This window comes from Panthera onca, chromosome B1, assembly GCF_046562875.1.
Source record: "Panthera onca isolate mPanOnc1 chromosome B1, mPanOnc1 haplotype 2, whole genome shotgun sequence".
In the NCBI taxonomy this organism is placed as follows: Eukaryota; Metazoa; Chordata; class Mammalia; order Carnivora; family Felidae; genus Panthera; species Panthera onca.
Genome location: NC_138342.1, coordinates 190,906,764 through 190,928,824, shown reverse-complemented (window position 1 = coordinate 190,928,824; position 22,061 = coordinate 190,906,764). Strand labels below are relative to the sequence as shown.

At 40.6% G+C, this 22,061-nt stretch overlaps 1 protein-coding gene across 14 annotated transcripts in view; it reads left to right on the top strand.

The window, feature by feature from the left end:
• Nucleotides 1-22,061, top strand: part of TENM3 (teneurin transmembrane protein 3) — a 613,263-nt gene that overhangs the window by 558,262 nt on the left and 32,940 nt on the right. For 6 of the 14 annotated variants that reach the window (XM_060652870.3, XM_060652863.3, XM_078445260.2 and 3 more), the window contains 5 exons: nucleotides 3,003-3,252; nucleotides 4,086-4,106; nucleotides 12,700-12,932; nucleotides 14,012-14,166; nucleotides 15,412-16,286. In XM_060652870.3, coding sequence (XP_060508853.1) covers nucleotides 3,003-3,252; nucleotides 4,086-4,106; nucleotides 12,700-12,932; nucleotides 14,012-14,166; nucleotides 15,412-16,286 — 1,534 coding nt within the window. The remainder of the gene's footprint in view (nucleotides 1-3,002; nucleotides 3,253-4,085; nucleotides 4,107-12,699; nucleotides 12,933-14,011; nucleotides 14,167-15,411; nucleotides 16,287-22,061) is intronic. The other 8 variants (XM_060652873.3, XM_078445263.2, XM_078445259.2 and 5 more) reach the window with 3 other exon arrangements.

Here is a 22,061-nt window from a genome sequence, read left to right as displayed (position 1 = left end):
GTCAGTCTAACAACTCTCTACTCTCCCTTTGCAAATAGCCAGAGAAGGAGATGCCACAGTCTTGGAAAAATCATCGAGCTTTGACTTTGCAGAGGTTTTTGGAAGGTTCGAAATTTTGAACGGAGCATGTGATACAACTACGTGTTTAAGATTAATGGTCACTTTTTCAGATTAACGTTACCTTGATACTTGTTCTTTTTATTTTAAAAAAAAATTGTTGTTGGAGCCGACGCGGGTGCATTTTCAGCTTCCGAATGTACTAAATCCAAAGTAGTTTCTAAGCCAGGGCTTGAGAACCCGGTGCCTTACCTCTGGAAGAATATAGTACTGAGCAAACCAATAGTAAGAGGAAAACCACACCGGGAAAACCCTCCACGCCTTTCCTACTCAGCACCTACAGTGCCGAGCTCTGTCCCCATTCCAGCTTTGCCCTGGACGTCAGCTTGCCTCTCAGTGAGCACCCCCTGAAGGTTCTTGGGGAGCAGAGCTGACGGCGAGTGCCACGTGCGGCGCACGTGTGGGGAAAGCGAGACTCCCAACCAAGAAGGCCGCTCTGTATGTTCCCTCTAATCATCGGCGGTGTCTGGACCAGTGGTGTTTCAGGCTGTGCCGAATGTGCTCGTGGCTGCTCTTGATTAAAGTCGGTGAAATCGTATTTCACGGAGGGTGACCGATTGCTGGATTCCTTCAGAAGTTTCTTTATAAACAAAACGGGGGGAGCCTCTCTAGAAACGTTTTGGTCATCGTGAGAATGTAAGGTACGGTTCGCCACCAGTTAGCCCCAGGATTTCACTAAGAGATCGTGAACCAGTGGCAAAGAGCTCCAGGAAAGGCCTTCCCATAACAGTGTAATCCAACACTGAGTACGGTACTCAGGTGGATCTGAGAAAGTTGTAGATATTCCGTATATGTATATATAATAAAAATACACACACACACTTTCTCTACCGGCATAATATATGGTTCGCTTTTATTAAAATATCAGTTCCGATGTAAAAACTGGGCTACCCCAAATTCTGTCCTCCAAAAACTGCTATAAATTATACACTGTGTGTCGTTTTTAAATGTGTGTTAACCTAATTCCCGGGGTACACCGATTGTGATTTCACATTTCATCCAAGAACAGTTGGACAAGTGGTGGCTTTTCAAAGTGACATGTGTCTCATTGAATAAACAAAGTGATTTGTAATCACGACAAGGTGGATGAGCTATGAACACATTTTAAAGAAGACGAGAAGGCAAAAATGGAGACAGTGACAGGTGTTTGTGCAGACCTAGAACTTGAAAGTCAATATTCTAATGTTCGTCTTTTTGTTCTGTCATAATAGAGGAGGATCATGAAGGACCAGTCGTTTAAAGTAATGACTGAATAAATCAGGCTCAGCAGAGAAGTAGGCTGACTGGTGGGATTCTTTGGATGAAAATTACAGACGTGGCTCGTACAGGAAATGGTAGTTCCCTAATTGTCAAATAACGTAATCACAGAAAGAGGGATCTTAGGTATCACTAATGTCTTCTTTGAATATTTAAGGCAAAAGGCTTTTCATATGTTGTTATGATCCAGCCTTATTTAGGTTATTTTTCTTAAATTTGAATAAACCTGTTTTATCTTTCCTGATTTCTCTATGTAACTGTTCTGTGATTATTACATCACTCAAATAGCAGAGCATTCAAAAAGTAATCATAGAATCCACCTAAAAGCGTGCTGAGCTCTAAGAGGAACATAATGATTCTGATCTCTTCTCCACTTTAAAATTATCCCAGAGTGGGAGGAAAAAACACCTTCTCGTGTTTCCTGTTTGTTCTTTCTGGGGATTGATTCTTTTAACAGTGTATCTGCTAAAAAGTATAAGCATTGGCTTGAAGAACCGCTTCGAAATGGAGAACGTTCAATAAATATATAATATGTACAACTTCCAAAGTCAAAATAGCAGGTGGTTTATACAGATAATAACACACTGAGAAGCATCATGAAATATGTATGGAGTGATAACAGCTGACCGTCCAGTATACATCAGACCAAAATGAAACCATTGATCTATATATAATAATGGTAAAGGAATAAGATAAGAATCTCAACTCAAATCTAGTTTCTAACTATGAAAATGTTTAATATTCATTCGGGATTTTGTCTCAGATTTCCATCGAAGACCATAATGGAGCAGACTGGCGTTTTGTCTTCTTAAAATTGTTGGCACTTTCATGCCTTAAAGCAGAATTCTCTTTAAATAATAAATTGCCTCTCCGTAATAGTTTCGTTACGTTTGGAATTTTGAATTACTGCATGTGCGGGCATCCGCATGCCAGATCAGAGAATAACCAAGAATGTTCTTTGGTAGCGTAGCAGTATATAGGAGGTCTAATATATGCTTTCTAACTTTATCGTCTATGAAGTATGTTTAACTCTTTCAAAATCAGTGATCAACTCGGAAGAAATTCATATTTGTGGCACACAGTTTTTATTGGATTAATATATAATATTTTTAACATCATTCGGCAGTTAGGCAAACTTGGTATTCCCTGAAGAACATGGTGGAGAGCATGGTTCCCAAACTTGGTCGCACATTAGGATTGTCTGGAGGGTTTTTTAAAAGGCTGCCCCCCAGACCAGTTAAATCGGAGTCTCTCGAGATGAGATCTGAGCATCAGTATTTTTTGTTAGCTCCCCAGTCCGTTCCAGTATGCAACGACATTTGAGAAGCACCGATGTTGACAGTTCGGGCTTTCCATTTTCCTAGTTGATCCTTTGTTTCTTTTACCAGCCCCTTCCTTAAATTCGCAACGGATCGCGATTTTTGTATATATCCTTTGTATTTTGTCACATAATATTTTACACGAAGTGACTGAGTTCTTGTTTTGTTCTGTCCTCTGGAACTTGAAAGAAGAGTTTTCCCAGTCTGTATCTACAAAGCACTGAAGTACAGTTAACTCTAGAGTGGGCGTGGTTAATTTTGCATCTTTGTACTTTTTATCCCAAGAAAAATGCATTTTATGTCTTCTAGGTATACTGTACAAGGGAAATGGGGAGAACCAGTTTATCTCCCAACAGCCTCCGGTCGTCAGTAGCATCATGGGCAACGGCCGCAGGCGCAGCATCTCATGCCCGAGCTGCAATGGTCAAGCCGATGGCAATAAACTATTGGCTCCAGTCGCGTTAGCTTGTGGGATCGATGGCAGTCTGTATGTAGGGGATTTCAACTACGTTCGCCGAATATTCCCTTCTGGAAACGTAACAAGCGTTTTGGAACTCAGGTATGTCTTTCCTTAATTGGGTTTTTTTTTTTTTTTAAGATTTTATTTCTAAGTAATCTCTACACCCAATGTGGGGCTCAAACTTACAGCCCTGAGATCAAGAGTCGCATGCTCTACTGACCGAACCAGCCAGGCACCCCCTTCATTTGGGATTTTAACCAAAGCTCAGCATGCCTTTATTTTTTTTTTAAGTGTTTAATCTGATGTACCAGTGTATTATTTAAGTATACCTTCCCCACGTTTAAAATTCTCCTTAGAAAGAAGTTAGATTCTTGGTTAAAGTTGGAAAAAGCACGTATATACATACTATGCCATATAAAAGAGCATAGACTATAAAGTCACCCAAGATATAAAATGTCTCACTGATTCCAGGGAATTTTATATGCTCTGATAGGATGGAGCTATGATTTTCAAATCCCTTTAGAATAACCTCATGGTATAGGTCGTTAGCCTTTTATTTCACACCTGTTGAAATTTAAGAGAGAAAATATTTCCCTGCAGTATCAGAACATAATAGTAAATGAACTAAGGCTGTAACCTTCCAATAAGCAAGTTCACGAGTTGGGTTAACCCATTAGCTATAATACCAAGGGTGAAAGTAATAAATTGTTGCTTTGCGTTGTTCATTTAAGTGTGATGATGAAAATCATCCCATTCTGTAAATTATTTGCTAAGCCTTGGCCTGCAAAATTCATTTCCAGTGTTATTTCTGCTTAAGTTGGGGATTTTCCATACAAATGATTAAAATCTCAGTATGCAACTCATTATTATCTTTTAGAAACTTTTTCTAACTGTGCTTTTTTTTCCCACCTTTTTTATCTGCTTCCACCAAGAAATAAAGATTTTAGACATAGGTAAGCATCTTGCTGAAAGGTTACTATCTATTTTCAAATGTCCTTTTTGCACTTTGATGTGACTCTCTGACATTGTTTTCTAAGAATATTTCATCATGAGAGAGGAAATTCCGTATCACAGAACATCGAAGGAATTAAAACTACTTAAATGAGCCATTATCCTGCAGTATATTGTAAAATATATTATGCAATATCATCTGAAAAGCTGTTTTCAAATTGGTTAATAAAATTTGTCACAAAAAAATACCACAACGCACATCTCTGTGTAAGAAAAATACTTCTCAATTTCAGTTACCAGCTCACTTAATCTAAGCCATATTGAACAGAACAAAATTCAAAGCACAGTAGACGTTCGGGCAAGTTTAGGTTGACCAATAATCAGGGCAGATCCCGGTTTATTGGGCTCAAAGCTTATTCAATTTGGGGGATTCTGCTTAAGAAAAAGAATCTCAAAATAGTTTACTTTGAGTTTTACAAACGTAAGATCATGTGTTGCCTGGGCCCTTGCTGGGTTGGAAGGAACCCATACGAGAGAACCCTAACGCTTACGCTTTGTTAACTTTCTGGTAAATTCATCACTGTTGTAGTTTATATTTTCCCCAGCTAAGAGAGTTACTAGATTTGAGTTTTAAGAAGTAATGTTTTCACTGACACTCTTACGAAGGAAAAGACTTTCTTCAAAGCTAAGGAAGAGTATCAGCTCAGATGTTTTTCAAATTCTATTTGATATGTACGCTTAGCTAGAGAAGGTAAAAGCTTGTGCATGGACACTGTTGACTAAAAAACTCTCCCCAGGACAACAAAAAAGGAAAAGGACAATGCATTTTGAAGTAAAGCTCGCCAAAAAAAAAGCAAGCCATATTGGACGTGCCGCATCTAGTTTGGCCAGTATAATATCTAATGAAATGGTACCAGAGGGAAAAAGAAATGATAGTTCATGTGAGATCCTTGAGATGAATAAATCAACATAATCCCTTTAAACTGTGTTGTAGAGACTGACAAGTAGGAAATAAAAAACAAAGTTCTGCTGGAAGATGACCAGCTGTTGAATATCAGTATGACCAGGCATGGTCCCACGACCTTTTCCCAAGATCCCCTTTTGATCTCGTGCTATCAGCTAATAGCCCGGTCACAAGCTCAGATTCACGCTGCATTTCTTCGGACTGCTGCACCCGCATATCTCTGCTATTACAAACCACGGCAGAATATCAAAATTTTTCTGGCCTTGGCCTCCAGGTAACTGGAGGAGAGAGGAAAGACACCAACTAAACGTGAAAATGCTGCAGGCGATACAGAAAAAACTACCAAAGAGGCCACTTTTTAACAAACCAGCCTCTATTCCATGCCAGACACAGGGCCAGATATTTTATGTACTTATCACAGATCCACACAGTAGTCCTTTAGGATCACAGATGAGGTCATCGAGGCTCAAGGAGGTTACTTTTCTCCCCTAAGAAACATAACTGAGGGATGGGGAGCGGAGATTGGGACCACTCTGAACAGTGTGTGCATTCCATGACGCCACCGAGCTAGTGTCGATGGGTCCAAATGGCTGGGATTCTGTGGGATAATTACCTGGGTATATAAAAAGCTAAATTTATTTCACAGGCATTTGACAAATTACGTGGAGCTATAATCTCTTTCTCTGGAAGAAAAGAGGCGAGAGCTACATTATTCACAGGACTTTATAATATGAGCTCATTACGTACTAACTCATGGTGTTTGGCCGTGATACTCATTGTAATCCCTCTCTCATGATCCTCCTTCACCTTTCTCCTCCGTGTGTTATCCTGGCTACATTTGAGCTTCTGCATTTCCCTTGTGGCCCTGCATGTAAAAGACACTGGGTTTTATATTCATCCTTGCTAAGGCGGTGTTGACTGATCACTCACCATGTACTAGGCACTTCGACAAATAGTAATACAAGAAAATCCATACTCTCAGAAGTCACAGTCTGGTAGGGGAGACAAGATATGTACGTAACAGCCTAAGTGACATCCTCGGTATCATTCTTTGATGCTTCATTATATCCATGGCTTGTTCCGTGAGAGTAGTTCTGTTGAGGAAGAGATTACGGGGAGATACGGGTATGGTAAGGCAAAGTTCTCTGGAGGGTTGATATTTGACCTACATCTAAAAATGAAGTCTGTTTAAACAGAAAAACAGGAAGAAAGGAAGATAGTCATGAAGAAGTAATCTAGAACAAATGATGTTACTGGGGTTTAGGAAAGGCATGAGTAAGACATGTTCTGAGAAGAATCCGATTTACCTGGGTGGAACAGGGGATCCATGCTGGTAATAATGAGAGATACAGGTAGAAAGCCAGGTTAGGGTCAGATTGCTTAGGGCCTTGAGTGCTCTGAGGAGTTACTCTTCTGTCCTACAGGACGACAGAGACAGTGGGAACCCATTTTCTGACCTTGAACAAGACGGCGCCATACCCCAAATGGCCTTTGGGGAAGATGAATCTGATGTCCGTGTTTAGGATCAGTTAGAAAGCCGTTGCCTAAAACCATGAGATGCTAGGAACCTAAATTAGTATGGCTAGCAATGCAGGAAATCAACCCATAAAATAAAGAAAGGCAGAGAATGAACACACTGTATATGGGTGGTAAGGAAGAAGATGTAGAAAATACCCAAGGCCTTTGAGCCCAAGTCACCGATGAAATGACAAAAATAGGGATTCCATTTGTCTCATAATTAATTAATCAAAATTGGCTTCACAAAAGCAAGATATTTTGACTCACTGAAGCTACTCTATTTAGCTCAAAAAATTAAAACTCTTATCAGATACTTCTTTCTATTTGCCTACTAATGTCAACTTGCTCATCCTAGATGATAGGATCCTGCTGGCTTTCTCCTTATCCCCACTTTCATGGCCAACGTAACAGTCATGAAGCACTTAGGAACAGATGATAGGAGGGGAAAGAAATTGTAAACTATGTCTAAATACACAAAAATGAACAGTGTAGTCAGTTAATGATTAATGCATAAAAATGCATGCTTCTGGTCCTCTTACTATGTTTCCCACACTCATTAATTGGACGGATGGAGGAAATAATTAATAGAAATAGTGAATAACAAAATCAATGCAAAAAAACATAGGTTTTTTAATTTTAAAATTCAAAGTAATCCATCATACCAAACGTAATAAGTACTGCCAGGATATTATATCAAGTCAAAGTCTCTGGCTAGACTTTAATGAATGAATAGATATAAATACTACTCAATCAACATACTAAATTTTTTACATAAATGGAAGCTTCTGAAATTCTTAACATTTAAGTTTCTCTTGGCTCTGCTAAACATTTCCCCCTGTGTTGTTTATAGTATTAGTTTGATAACAAACTCCTTTTGTAGGTAGTAAATTTTGGCTCATCCCTGTTCTAATTCTTTAAAATTCCAAAGTAAAGGGACTTAAATTAGTTAACTAACACCAGCCAAGAGGTAATAAAACATGTAGGACTAAAAATCAACTTTGTGAATTTTATATTACCAATTAAAAGATCAAAGAAGGTGCCAATCACAGGTCTGTGAACTTGAATCAGTGAACGTTTAGATACAAAATTATAAAAGCTTGATTCAGCACTTCTTGACTTAATATTTAAAAATCAAACAGGCGCAGAAATACCACATCCCAAAGCCCTGCTTGCAATCATCTAAACAGTCTTCGTTGCCAGAAGAGAGGCATTTTATTGTTCTACATAAGTATAATTTATGCTTTTCTGTGTCCTAAAGGCTACGGCACAATTTCCAATAAAAAGATTAAAGTGCTAATGATCTCTGTTCTATAGCTTGTTCTTTGCAAATATTTCTCTAGTCTAACAAGTTGCATTATGACAAAATGAATAAGCAAATCCAGTCTGCGCGTCCATGGGATGGGACCACGGGGAAGTCGGCTTAGGGATTGTGGCGATCCAGGCAATGTAGCACGAGTCATCAAGGTGCAATATACTAAAAGTTTCAACTTGCTTTGATTTTGCTGCTCTTAGTGAAAATCGTAATGTTATTTTCAGACTTTCTGAAATGACAACCTTGATCAGTTGTACAAGAAGGCCATTAAACCTCTCCTGGTGAACAGAGATTCCCTCAAACCATGCATTTTGGGGTTTTTTTTTTTAACGTCAATTTATTTTTTCAGAGAGGGAGAGAGACAGAGACAGAGAGCATGAGTGGGGGAGGGGTAGAGAGAGACACACACAGAATGTGAAGCAGGCTCCAGGCTCTGAGCTGTCAGCACAGAGCCCGACACAGGGCTCGAACCCATAGACTGTGAGATCGTGACCCGAGCCGAAGTCTGACGCTTAACCAACTGAGCCACCCCGGCGCCCCAAGCCATGCATTTTGTAAATCCCACACTCCAGCTACCAGCAGCCAAGCGCACTCAGTCATCGTAGCCTTACGTTTCCACATGAGACGTATTACTGACCTAAAAACTCACCACCCATTTGCACCCGCACACCAGCCTCTCCAGGGCTTTGGCTTTTCGGGAATTTGGAGCGCAAGTACTAACTCATTCTGTCAGAAAACTCTGCTTATGTCAGGTGTCCTTGAACCCCAGACCCATCCCATGTATTGTTCAGAGCTTCTCTGCCTCCAGTCAACTGAAAGTTTCCAAACTCACTTTTTCTTTTTCTTTCAGTGCTTTTGGTCCTGCTCCCTCTTTTCCTTTGAAAGGGGCTGGGGTCCCAGAACCAGCTCTAATTTGCCATGCTAAGCTGCGCTGCAAAGAACTTACCCAGTTCTCATTTCCTACCATTCTGTGGGGAATGTTTCCAGAAGTAAACTCTCTTCTCCGGGGCCACACACGCCTCCACATTTGTTATTCTGGACAATGGAGTTGTGTGCAAAATTAGAGCTTTCATTTGGCAGACATTTTTAAAAACCGTCGACATATGTTGCTTGATTTAGAAATTTCTGTGCCTTCAAAGAGGGAGACGCTGTGGAACAGGAAATCCAAATATAAGCACCACTTCGGACATTCTCTTATTACTGTCCCCCTGGAATAAAGCTGATGTCAATAAAGGCAAAGCTTAGGACTTTAATGTCCATTATTTTTGCACCAAGAAACCTTATGACCTGTAGCTCAAGGGGCCACCTCAAAAATCCGTTGTTTTATTCTCAGAACGACGCACATCAAAACTATGTATAATTTTTTTATATCATTCTTTATCAGGATCCTAAAGTTTTTATTCTCCTTTATTGTAAACCCATGATTTATATAGTTAAAATGGCTCAGTATTAAAATTCTCCCTTGTACGCTATTAAATGAAAAAGGCAAGATATAGAACAGCATAATGGCTTTTGTGCAAAAATATGTGTGTGCCTATAAATAGGTACCTCTTTTAGGGAGTATGCTTTTTAATCATGGAATATTGGAGATAAAAGGGGGTAAGGGAGAATCCTTCCACTATCCATTTTATATAGGTCTGGACAGTTTATAGTTACAAGTGGGTTAAGTGGACAGGGAGATCATGATCCAAGATTTGGGTTGTTTTTATACACCTTTGGATTGAAAAAAATGAATTAAAATTCTTTATTTTTAAAACTGTCTCCTAGAAGTTGCTCTTGAAGGAGTTTTCCACAAATAGCCTTTTCAGCAGGTATTTTAGAAAAGACCTGTAAAGAGGGTGAAAAGGACTTCATGATTAAGTCCCACTATCCCAGGCTTCTGATAAAGGATGTCACTTAAATGAATAATTCTGCATATTACCCTCCACTTGAAAAATTACTGAATGTTCCCATAACTCATCTTGCTTTGAAAATTCAGAGGAACAATTGATTCTGGTACTTCAGCACTGAGACAAAAAGACCCTGGCATGGTCTCATGGATATGGTACCTTTCCACCCTTTGTACATGTAAAAGGAAGAGAGGCTTCTTGATATAATGTTCTTAAAAGTGACCTTGCAGCTTTATAAAGGTGTTTCCTATGAATGCTTAACTCCAACTGAATTTACATTGGATTGCATTATTCATTTACCTTTATCCTCATTACCCTGGAAACAATTCAAAGTGCATGTTTAAAGAAGGGTCTGCATTGTTTGAATAGTTTAGGATGTTCTAGCCTAACAGCAAGACCAAGGAAACAAATTTGAACGTAGCCATTGTTTTTCTTCTTAACCTTTCCAGAAAGGTAGTCGTACTTTAGATAGCTAACGATAATCATCGCACTCCTACACTGTGTAGAGTTACAAGTCGAAAGACACACTACAACCCAAGAGGAGGCAGGACAGAAGCAGATATTAAGAACAGCTAATGCTTGTTGCATATGTATTACGTACTAGGCACTGTTCTAAGCATTTTATCTGTGTTAGCTCATGTCACCCTCTCAGCATCCTATGAAATATGTATTATTATTATCACCTTTCCAGATAAGGAATCGGAGGCACAGACGAGTTAAATAACTTGCTCAAAGTCATGAGGTTTAGTGAGTGAGGAAGCTAGGATCCAGACCCAGGCAGTCTGTTCTAGAGGTCATGCTCATAGGTACACAACGGACAGGAAAATGTGTGTGTGTGTGTGTGTGTGTGTGTGTATTGTGTGTGTATGTTTTCATAACTGGCTATATGACTAGTTCTAATCAGTATATAATTGAGGAGATAGGAAAGAAAAGAGAAGTCTTTCCACAATGGTATTTCACAATAGACCCAGTTTGATTGCATTACGTTACAGTCACCAACCATATATCTAAAAGACCAGCTCCGTCAATACCAGGCTGTTCATAGGGGGGAAGAATCTCTTAAAATTACTCTGAAGATGATCTTGATATGTAACTTTTCACTTCATTACAGAGTAATAAACTACCACATTAAGGAAGGCAGTACGTCTGTTCATTTGACGTTTCAGGCATCGACTTAGAAAAGCGATACAATGACTCTTCACATGGGCAGGGGTCCATAGCCCAGTGGTTCTGAAGCGTCTTCGTCTCAAGTGACTTGTATCTCCCTGCATCCTTTGTGTCACTATTCACCCTCTCACACTTATCACACACTCAAGACCTCTTGCTCAAATATGTCTCTTGTCGCCAAAAGATACGGAAGGGTAGAAAGGAGACCCGAAACCTGGAGGTGGTCAAGCTTTCGCGAGTCTCGGTGTTTCGGTGTGAATCCACTTAACAGCCAGAGGCTTCAGAGCTCCAGAGGGTCTCTACAGACGCCACGTGTGGCCAGCTCTGTGGCCACGTGGGCACCCGATGTAAGACACGCTCGTGAAACCAAGAACTTGGTATTTTAGCAGTAGACTCACAGGAGCCCTGAAGTACACATATTGACCACTTTCAAAGGAAGAGCATTAAGTAGTGAGAATTGTGTCATTAGAACCTAATAGTAATGAGAAAACCACTACACTACGCCATTATTTAGAACAAATATTTTCATATAGTTAGATTTATACCCCATCTTTTAGATATTCACATGTAAAACAAATGGAAACAAGTATAAAAGTGTGGGCGGGGAGAGAAAAAAAGAGAGAGAAAGGAGGAGAATAAATTGGTAAAACGCTAAGTTTGTCGTGAAGATAATGTAGAATCCAGTGGATTCTTGCCTGTCAACATCTTTGTCGAAAACACTGGAATGTTTGTTTCCGGAAGGCAATATTTGCACATGGTACAAAATCCCATTAATCCTAAGAATGTGATGTTGAGTGTTCATAAGGAGATGAATGAACTTTTTAATTCCACCTAAGGGTCCTAATTTGTCCATTGCTTGGTAATGTCGGTCTTCCCATTTGTCACAGGTAACGGGACGTAGGATAGTTTACATTTGTGCTACTTTCTACGTGTCACATTGAGGCAGTATGTTTTGTGAACAAATGCCTGCATCTCACCAAATTCTCAGACCGGTCTTAAGGCAGCTTAATTTACAACTTTTGAAGTAAAACTTGACAGAACTACCCTTCTGGCTCACTGCGTGAGGCCGGCATCTGAGACAGCCTCGTACACGTGCATGACCTCCTTTTAGTACGTAACCCTGTTGCTCAAGACAAACACTAACTGCATCAGATCGCCCTCCTGGATTATGATAGAGCAACGAAGACAGACCCGATGGTGCATTTTGTCAGGGGCAGGCGTTCATGTGATTAGGATTTGTAGCAAAACAGGAGAATTCCCTCTGATGAGGTGCAAGGGACATGAGTAGTATGTTACACTTCACCGGGGTTTGATAGAGACACCCTTCCCCTGGAATAAACTTTATGTCGATCACTCAAGAGCAATTTATTAATGGCTTTTCATTGATCCAAAAGGATTTAGAGAACTTGCTTCTTTGTTTTAGGCTAGAAGCGTATTGCCTTCTAAAGGGAATTATTTTCCAAGATGGCTGTTTTAATAAATTTAGTAAATTAAATCCTCAGCCACCAGCAAAGAAAGAAAGCAATCCTTTTAGAGCTTGCCTCCAATTCTTTTCCGCCATTCTTTGAAGTCGTTATTAAATATGCTGTTCGTTTTCCAGTCTTTAATAATGGATTTCAGTTTATAATCAGTTTCCCATGATCTGTTTTATTTTGCCTTTCATTACGCACCCCCCACCCCCCCTCACCCCTGTGTATTAGGAGTAAACTGCCTTGCGATGTTTATGTGTGATCCTTTTTTTACAGCAGCAACCCAGCTCATAGATACTACCTTGCGACTGATCCCGTCACAGGAAATCTGTATGTTTCTGACACTAACACCCGCAGAATTTATCGCCCAAAGTCACTGACGGGTACAAAAGACTTGACTAAAAATGCTGAAGTGGTTGCAGGGACGGGGGAGCAGTGCCTTCCATTTGATGAAGCCAGATGTGGAGACGGAGGGAAGGCTGTGGAGGCGACACTCATGAGTCCCAAAGGTACTGGCATTTATCAATTTGAGGATTTCTTTTTATTAAAAAAAAAAAAAGATACAAAATCCAGTTAGTGCCTGATTGTGTTTAATGCTGAGTCTAACATTTTACCCTCCACCGTGTTCTAGAAAGCTGTTTCACATCTAGTGTTTTTAAAAGCCATTTGGCGTGAAATTGCTAGAATCCTAAGTTGATTTTACAGCAAATACTGGGTTCTTGGCATTTTTTTATCATACCATTTTTTCACCTTTTCAAAGAATAAAGCAACTAGCCCGTATTATTCAGGTCACATCCTGTTAAACTTCAAGGAAGTGTCCAGATTCTTTTCATTGTCCTGGAATTTCTTTGTCATGAATGAGTCCCGGGCCTCTTTAAAAACCATCACTAAGCAACCGTATTAGTCCTCACCCAGTTTGGAGCTATTAAACTTTTGTTTCTATGCCATGGGAAAAAATGCTTGCTGTGAGGAATTTCTAGAGGTGACAAGGGCTAAAATTCTGTGTGACAAAGGTTTCTAGCTTTTAAACCAGTTGGGACTGACTCCTTGCTCATGTACTATCTCCTTCATTACAATGTTTTTTGGTTTAAGACTTTTTTTTTTTTTTCCATTATAGCTAGCGACTATTATGTGAACGAGGACTGGAAAAAAAGCATTTGTTGTACTGAATTATTCATAATAGCAAATTTCATTGTAACAAGGTCAACAGAACGCTAACCTTGGCTTAGATCTGTTTTTGTTAGAATATAGTTACTCTAAGTTCCGAGTAACAGAATCTGACCTGTTTCTATCATTGATAGTCAACAACAGTATACAGATGTTATAATTTTACAGTTAAAACTCAGGTACCGCCTGTATGATTCGTACACTAAATGGGGATTCTTACAGATTTGGGTTATTTATTACGTTTTATGTTGATTTGTGTCATAAATGCCTCTGTTGGGTTTTTCCTAACGTAATTACAATCTGCAGTCTTACCTGCTACCTATCACCCATGTTATCCCTGGGGTTGAACGTTGAATTTAATGATGGGCCTAAAAATAAATCACGTTTGAAAAATTGGTAACACTTACTTCTCTTGGAAAAGGAATGGCAGTTGATAAGAATGGATTAATCTACTTTGTTGATGGAACCATGATCAGAAAAGTTGATCAAAACGGGATCATATCAACTCTCCTGGGCTCTAACGATCTGACTTCAGCCAGACCCTTAACTTGTGACACCAGCATGCACATCAGCCAGGTAGTTAAAATCTCAAGCTGCATTGTGTGTTTTTCTTCTAAGTGTCTTGATTTACTAGGTCAGTAGACTGTGACGGCCCCATATTAAACTGGATATATCAGGTGTGGTGTTAGTTGTAACAAAGCTGTTCCATTGAAGTGTATCTCAGGAGCTCATAAAAAGTTATTTGGGGGGCGCCTGGGTGGCTCAGTCAGTTAAGCATCCAACTCTTGGTTTCTGCTCAGGTCATGATCTCACAGTTTCGTGCGTTCGAGCCCCACCTCAGGCTCCGTGCTGATAGCGTGGAGCCTGCTTGGGATTCTCTCTCTCCCTCTCTGCCCCTTCCCTGCTCACACTGTCTCTCTCTCAAAAATAAATAAATAGGGGCGCCTGGGTGGCGCAGTCGGTTAAGCGTCCGACTTCAGCCAGGTCACGATCTCGCGGTCCGTGAGTTCGAGCCCCGCGTCAGGCTCTGGGCTGATGGCTCGGAGCCTGGAGCCTGTTTCCGATTCTGTGTCTCCCTCTCTCTCTGCCCCTCCCCTGTTCATGCTCTGTCTCTCTCTGTCCCAAAAATAAATAAAAAACGTTGAAAAAAAAAAAAATAAATAAATAAATAAATAAATAAATAAATAAACTTAAAAAAAAAAAAGTTATTTTCTTCCGTAGTTCTGCATTTGATGAATTCAGTGAGATTACAAACAATTAGCACTAAGAAATGCTAAAGCATTTGTAATAAAATACCAGTAGAGTAGCAGCAGGCAGATATCCCAAAAAGAACAAAACAGCTTAAATCTCCAATCTTCTGATTGCATGAGCTCTTTAAGTAGTAGAGAGAACCCACTATGATTAGTCCCAAGGGACTTCTATTTAGAATTAGGAACTTAACTGTTGGCCTGATTGAAAACACAATAAAACACTCATATATTCATAACCTAGAAAGCCTCGACGTGTGGTGGGTATTACTGCTAAAGGAGCATATGTGTTCATGTATCATCGATGCCTGTTAACTCACCGCTTAAAGGTTCATTTGCTCTTTGGCTATGACTTGCAAATCTTTCAGCAAGCGGCGTTTTTCACTAACGTGCTATTTCCCGCATTTGTCTCCACTCCAGATTTTTAAGTTTATTTTACAGTAGCTCTTCAAAAAACAATTTTGAAACAGTTGATCAAATTAAGGGTAATTTCCTTGAATGGTCTAATTTACTCTTCTGGCAAATTAACTGCCGCGCAGTAACTGACTAACCAGACCTTTTCGTTTTCATTAAGGTACGTCTGGAATGGCCCACTGACCTCGCCATTAACCCCATGGACAACTCCATTTACGTCCTGGATAATAACGTAGTTCTGCAGATCACTGAGAATCGCCAAGTGCGCATTGCTGCGGGACGGCCCATGCACTGCCAAGTTCCAGGCGTGGAATATTCTGTGGGGAAGCACGCGGTTCAGACAACTCTGGAATCGGCGACCGCCATCGCGGTGTCGTACAGTGGGGTCCTGTACATTACTGAGACCGATGAGAAGAAGATTAACCGAATCCGGCAGGTCACCACAGACGGGGAGATCTCCCTGGTGGCGGGCATACCTTCGGAGTGTGACTGCAAAAACGACGCCAACTGCGACTGTTACCAGAGTGGAGATGGCTACGCCAAAGACGCCAAGCTCAGCGCGCCGTCCTCCCTGGCCGCTTCCCCGGATGGCACCCTGTATATCGCGGACCTGGGGAATATCCGGATCCGGGCCGTGTCCAAGAACAAGCCTTTCCTTAACTCCATGAACTTGTATGAAGTTGCCTCCCCAACTGACCAGGAACTCTATATCTTTGACATCAACGGCACCCACCAGTATACTGTAAGTTTGGTCACTGGTGATTACCTGTACAATTTTAGCTACAGCAACGATAACGATATCACCGCTGTGACAGACAGCAATGGCAACACCCTCAGGATTAGACGGGACCCGAATCGGATGCCAGTTCGGGTGGTGTCTCCAGATAACCAAGTGATATGGTTGACGATAGGAACCAATGGATGTTTGAAAAGCATGACTGCCCAAGGACTAGAATTAGTTTTGTTTACGTACCATGGCAACAGTGGCCTGTTAGCCACAAAAAGTGATGAAACTGGATGGACAACGTTTTTTGAGTAAGTATATCCACATTCTGCTCTGATTATAAAGTGCTGTGATACGGTGAATAGACTCTTAAAAATTTACATTCTTGAGGGCAGGTGGGATCCCAGTTTTGGGGGCCCTGGAGCTTCTGTAATTTTTGGATTCCCCCCGCCCCCTCGGAAAAATACAAAATTAGACTCAGGGCCTTGGGAGGGACCCACACAATGAGAAGTTCTGAGGCTTACGTGTCATTGGCATCGTGGTCAACGCCTCTGCTTAAGGGTTAACATTTTGCTTCATACGCACCCAGTATATTAGCAGCAGACATTTGGAGAAATATACTAGAGTTTTGGTTTTACGCATAAACCCTCCGGGTCTACATTTGCCCAGGTGATAAAGCTGATTTTGTTGGGAGCCGTCACCGATGAACGTCAAAAACATTTACAATGACGGGGACGCCTTGGTGGCTCCGTCGGTTAAGCGTCTGACTTCGGCTCGGGTCGTGATCTTACGACTCGTGGGTTCAAGCCCCGCGTCAGGCTCTATGCTGCCAGCCTGGAGCCTGCTTGGGATTCTGTGCCTCCCTCTCTCTCTCCGCCCCTCCCCCGCTCGTGCTCTCTCTCTCTCTCTCTCTCTCTAAAAAATAAATAAGCATTAAAGAAAATTTTTGTAAACATTTACAATGAAGCTGGCTGTTTATGTCAGTGCTACAAATGTCATTCTTATCAAATAGAAAGCCTTCGCTTTTTGTAAGCAGTTATTGGAAATTTAAACTGCACTTAAAAGGACCTTCCCACGAAATGCAAATCGGCAAGGGCCGTCACTGCGGAAGCAGATGAAAACGTACGAGGTTCGGGCTGCCAGCATATTCTACTATGTGGAGTAGTGGTCCAGGCAATGTGCTGTGTGAACGGTCCCATTTTGTGAGGTCAATCAGAATGAAATGAGAATCAGCCATTGTATATTTTATGGGATATGTACTTTGCAGCGAACGCAGATGTAAAATCATTTTCGATTACTGTTCACTTCACTAACGTCGCACAAACCGTAAGGGGAAATTAGATGGCATGTTGACAAATGCAGAATAGTCCTTGAGATGAATATTGAGCTCCTTAGTGTGATTTTTGCAATGATATGAGAAGGCAAAAGTATTTTCTGTAGGAGCACACCTCTACAATTATAACCCAAGTCAGTAGAAAAAGAAAACGATCCAATATACAAATATTTTCCGTACAACTTTTCTGGAATGGATCTTCTCCATAAAGCTGAGTTCTCCTGTAGCTTGAATGGCTTTTCTTTTTTGACAGGTTCCCTTTTAATAAAATGAATGTTACCCAGCAGCATGATTTTGTCAGAGGAACAAACCTTTTCAATTGAGTTACATTAAAATTCTGTTCTTAGCATTCCTGTTGCTCATTTTAGGATCGCAATAGGAAAGGAATAAATTGGAAGTTAATGGAAAGTGCTTCCTTTGCACCGTTTTCAAAGCGATAGCGGGCTGGATTGCCAAAGAGGCAAAAAAGAGTCCAGGAAAAGTGCTACCATCGGATGAGACTGGGCAGGAGAGCTGCTCTGATTATAAGACCTTCAGGAAATGATGGTGGCATTGGGAGGGTTTCAGTTTAGTTAAAAGCCAGGGAGAAAAAAAATAGAGAATTAAGTTTTCAGTCCAGTCTGGGACTCAGGCTCTGCTCTGCGGGCCGCTTTTGAGTGTGTCCTTATTTGTTCCCGGGAACTGACATTACATAGAAGTTCATCGTGTGGGTTACTGCTGACACATGAACTTCCTACAACAGATAGTGTGGTTTACTTAGGACCCGCAAATGGATTTTAATCAACTTTGGAAAATTAGAAAAGGGATATGCTCCATTGGCGGAGTTGATCTGGATTAGTAAAAACAAATTTGGGATTTTTTTCACCTTTTTTTTTAAAAAGAAAGGATGGTGTGCAAAGAGGGCACATTTCTCTCATAACGGATATGCAAACTTCGAACCTCAAATTTAGTTAAGAATCAGCACAGCAGCTAAAGTAGAGGTTGAGTTGGCAAGCCAATCCCGCGACTATAAGGGGCAAGCATGGTTTTAAAGAACAGACGTTTGGAATACCTGGGTGGCTTAGTCCGTTAAGCGTCTGACTTCAGCTCAGGTCATGATCTCACGGTTTGTGGGTTCGAGCCCCACGTCGGGCTCGCTGCTGTCAGCAGAGAACCCACTTGGGATCTTCTGTCCCCCTCTCTCTATGCCCCTCCCCCCTCTCAAAAATAACTAAACATTTTTAAAAACATAAAAGCAAAAAAATAAAGAGTAAAAGTTTGTAATTAACGTAAATACCTCACAATCATTCCTTCCCTAATACAAATTCATCACATATCATATTTAAAGTATAACTATTAAATCCTATCTAAATAAGCTAGGGCAACTAATACGAAAAGCATTATTAAAATATTTTACCAAATATAAACCTCATAATCATGTATCTATAGGTACATAAATATACACACACGTATGTTTTGTATAATTTAAAAATACAGTAGTTTAATAAACCCATGCTTCAAAAATTTTTTTTCTAATAAAAGTAACAGAAATACTACTTTCTAAAAGCCACGTTTTTATTACTTTTTCTCTAGATGTCTGCAGCCAAGGCATAACTAACAACTGTCTAAGAAACATAGGGCACTTAACCTACGTAACTGGGAATCATCATGTCAGAATAACAAGCGATCCTTTATTTTTTTCTTTCTGTACATTTTTATACTTTGGCTGTGAAAGAGCAAGGGCCCATCTCTTCTAAGCTTCAGAAACTTTAAAACACATTCAAAAGTAAGTGCATGAAAGAAGCGACGGGAGGGTCCTTACCAAGCAGCCCCTCCCATAGCGATCTCTGTTCTGACAAGCACATCCTGTCTGCGAAAGTGTGTAGCTCCTGACAGGTAAACTTAGCCCTGATCCCTGCTCATCAGAGCCTTGACAAGAGGTTCTGCTTATTACGCTGTGATTTGGACATGTGCCTGGGTGAAGGTGCTGGGGACAGCGGGGGACTCTGAATCCCCCGCCCCGACTTCCTTTGTGTTTGCTGTTATTGGAGAGCTGACAAACCCCCACAATACCAGGAATATCTGTAATATTCCCCTTCAGATGTTCGCAATACTCTGTGTCTAATTTAGACTTATAAGAATGTTTGGTAGTTTCATAAAGAGGGGATGTGGGAGGTTTGACAACGGTCAGACTGGGTTCTATGAAAACCACAAGGAGATTGGGCAGGGGGAGGGGAGGAGTCACCATTCCCAGTTGAGAAACACCTGTTTACTATGACGTTCATGACACCAGTGCCTAGAGTTGATACAGGCTTTATAGACATCTTTCTGCACAAATATCGCACAAAGAGAAATTAAACTTTTTAGCCCAGATTCCCAGTCGTACATGTCCAGCTTTCTATCTAGCCTAGTGCCTTAAAAGCCTTGAGATTAAAAGCTTTATAGGATAGAAACAGATGGCAGAGGCCCAGAATCAATAAATTTGCCTCGTGATAAAATACGGTCGCTATAGTTTCTACCAAAGAAATTTTAGAAGACAGTTAGCTCAATTACTTACCTTATACGTTTTAATTGTATTACTCGTCTCTTAGTACCAACTTTAGTTTACCATTAATGTGCCACAGTTTCTAGGAATACAGAATAAAATGTGAAAGTATTTCATAAAATGCACACTAATTGTGGTTCCCGTGATTCCTGGAACGCATACAGAATTCTTCCAGTAAATACTTGTTGGTGGAAGGAATAGAGAGATAAACCAAAGATGTAGACGAGTTAATATTATTTATAGAGAAGAGCCTCATAGAACCCATACCTGGCTCTTGTCCAGGCTCCATTGAAAAAGTACCATATAAATTCTGCTCTCTTGCTTTCTGAAGTGTTTTGCACTCACTGTACCGATAACTGATGCTGAAAATATTAACTAATCTCATTCTTTGTTGCTTATATTTTTAAATATAGTTACCCAATAGTACATGCTTACCCAGTTTCTTTTTGCTTTACAAAATGAGGATTTCCTCAGTTGGTGCTATGAGTCAAATAATTAAGAAAAAAAATGACTTCGTATTGATAGCACTTTCTTCTGAAATGTTGCTGTTAAGGAGTTAGCTGAGAGTCAAGACAGAAAACATGTCCCACGCAGGTGCCGTTGAAGTGTATTGTTATACCTGGTGTCAGGAAGGATGACTGTAGGAAAAGAAATTGAGATTCCTATCAGTCACCAGTAGAAGAGGCTGATTTTTTAGGGTACACAGATAGTTTCCAAAGTACAAGAGCCTTCGTTTCAAAACCTAGAGATAGCATTTTCTCCGTAGCAGCAGGTGCTGTCTGTGTTGCTTGCAATGATTGTGTCCCTATTGGGGTTTGTTAGAGGTGTGGCCAGTCTTCTTAGACATGGTCCTGGACGGAATGATAGGAAGTCTACAGCAGGTAGCACAGGGTTTGTAACTCAGCTTTGAAATCTTTTTTTTTTTTTTTTTTTTTTTTTTTTTTTTTTTTTTTTTAAATTTTTTTTTTTTTTTTCAACGTTTTTTTATTTATTTTTGGGACAGAGAGAGACAGAGCATGAACGGGGGAGGGTCAGAGAGAGAGGGAGACACAGAATCGGAAACAGGCTCCAGGCTCCGAGCCATCAGCCCAGAGCCTGACGCGGGGCTCGAACTCACAGACCGCGAGATCGTGACCTGGCTGAAGTCGGACGCTTAACCGACTGCGCCACCCAGGCGCCCCTCAGCTTTGAAATCTTTGAGTTAGACTAATATGCTTCATGAACTGAGTAACTACCTATTACCGATTGAATAAGCCATCTCGTCCAAGACCTCCTCTCACATTGACTTGGCAGGCAGTACAAAGGACATCCGACTAGCTAATGGGGTCCCTTGTGTGAGGACAGTGTGATAAGACTCGTTACTCCCTTCGCTTAGTATTAGGGACCGTTTCATGCTGGTCTTTGTACCATTTGAAAACAATTACCACATGTTAGGAGTCCTTAGCTAGAATAATTTCAGGGTGGCCAAAAAAGATCTCACCGGCTAGTTCAGACCCAAAGTGAAACTACAGTTCTTACAGGCGAATGCACACAAAAGCAAATCCAGTATATTGAATGGGGCGATAGAATAAATGATTTGATAGTTGATGGCATTTTACAGTTCTCTGCTTGCTTACCCCCATAAAATACAAACTGTTTGACCATATCTTTCTGAAGCTCTTCTGTCTGGCTAAAGAAGAGGTTTTTTAAAATTTTTTTTTAATTTTTTTTTTTTAACGTTTATTTATTTTTGAGACCGAGAGAGACAGAGCATGAATGGGGGAGGGTCAGAGAGAGGGAGACACAGAATCTGAAACAGGCTCCAGGCTCTGAGCTGTCAGCACAGAGCCCGATGCGGGGCTCGAACTCACGGACCGTGAGATCATGACCTGAGTCGAAGTCAGCCACTTAACCGACTGAGCCACCCAGGCGCCCCGAGAAGAGGTTTTTTAGAAAAAAAAAATGCTATGAGTTCTAATTGATATGAACAGACACACCACCAGGCTGGTGGCAGTTTTTCTGTCTTGGGACTCTGGGTATTTAGAGCTTTATATTTGTGGAGCTGACTCTACAATCTTTTGTGAGCTATATTCAGATTTACAGAGTAAATAAACGGGTTTCAGCTTTTCCACATTTATGTAGGTATCTATGGGTCTCTAGCTTCTCATTTGGGTGTTTTATTGTCCCTCATTCAAGCTTAGCAATTTCAGAATGAGCTTCTGAACCATTTCTTTATAATGAACTTAACTC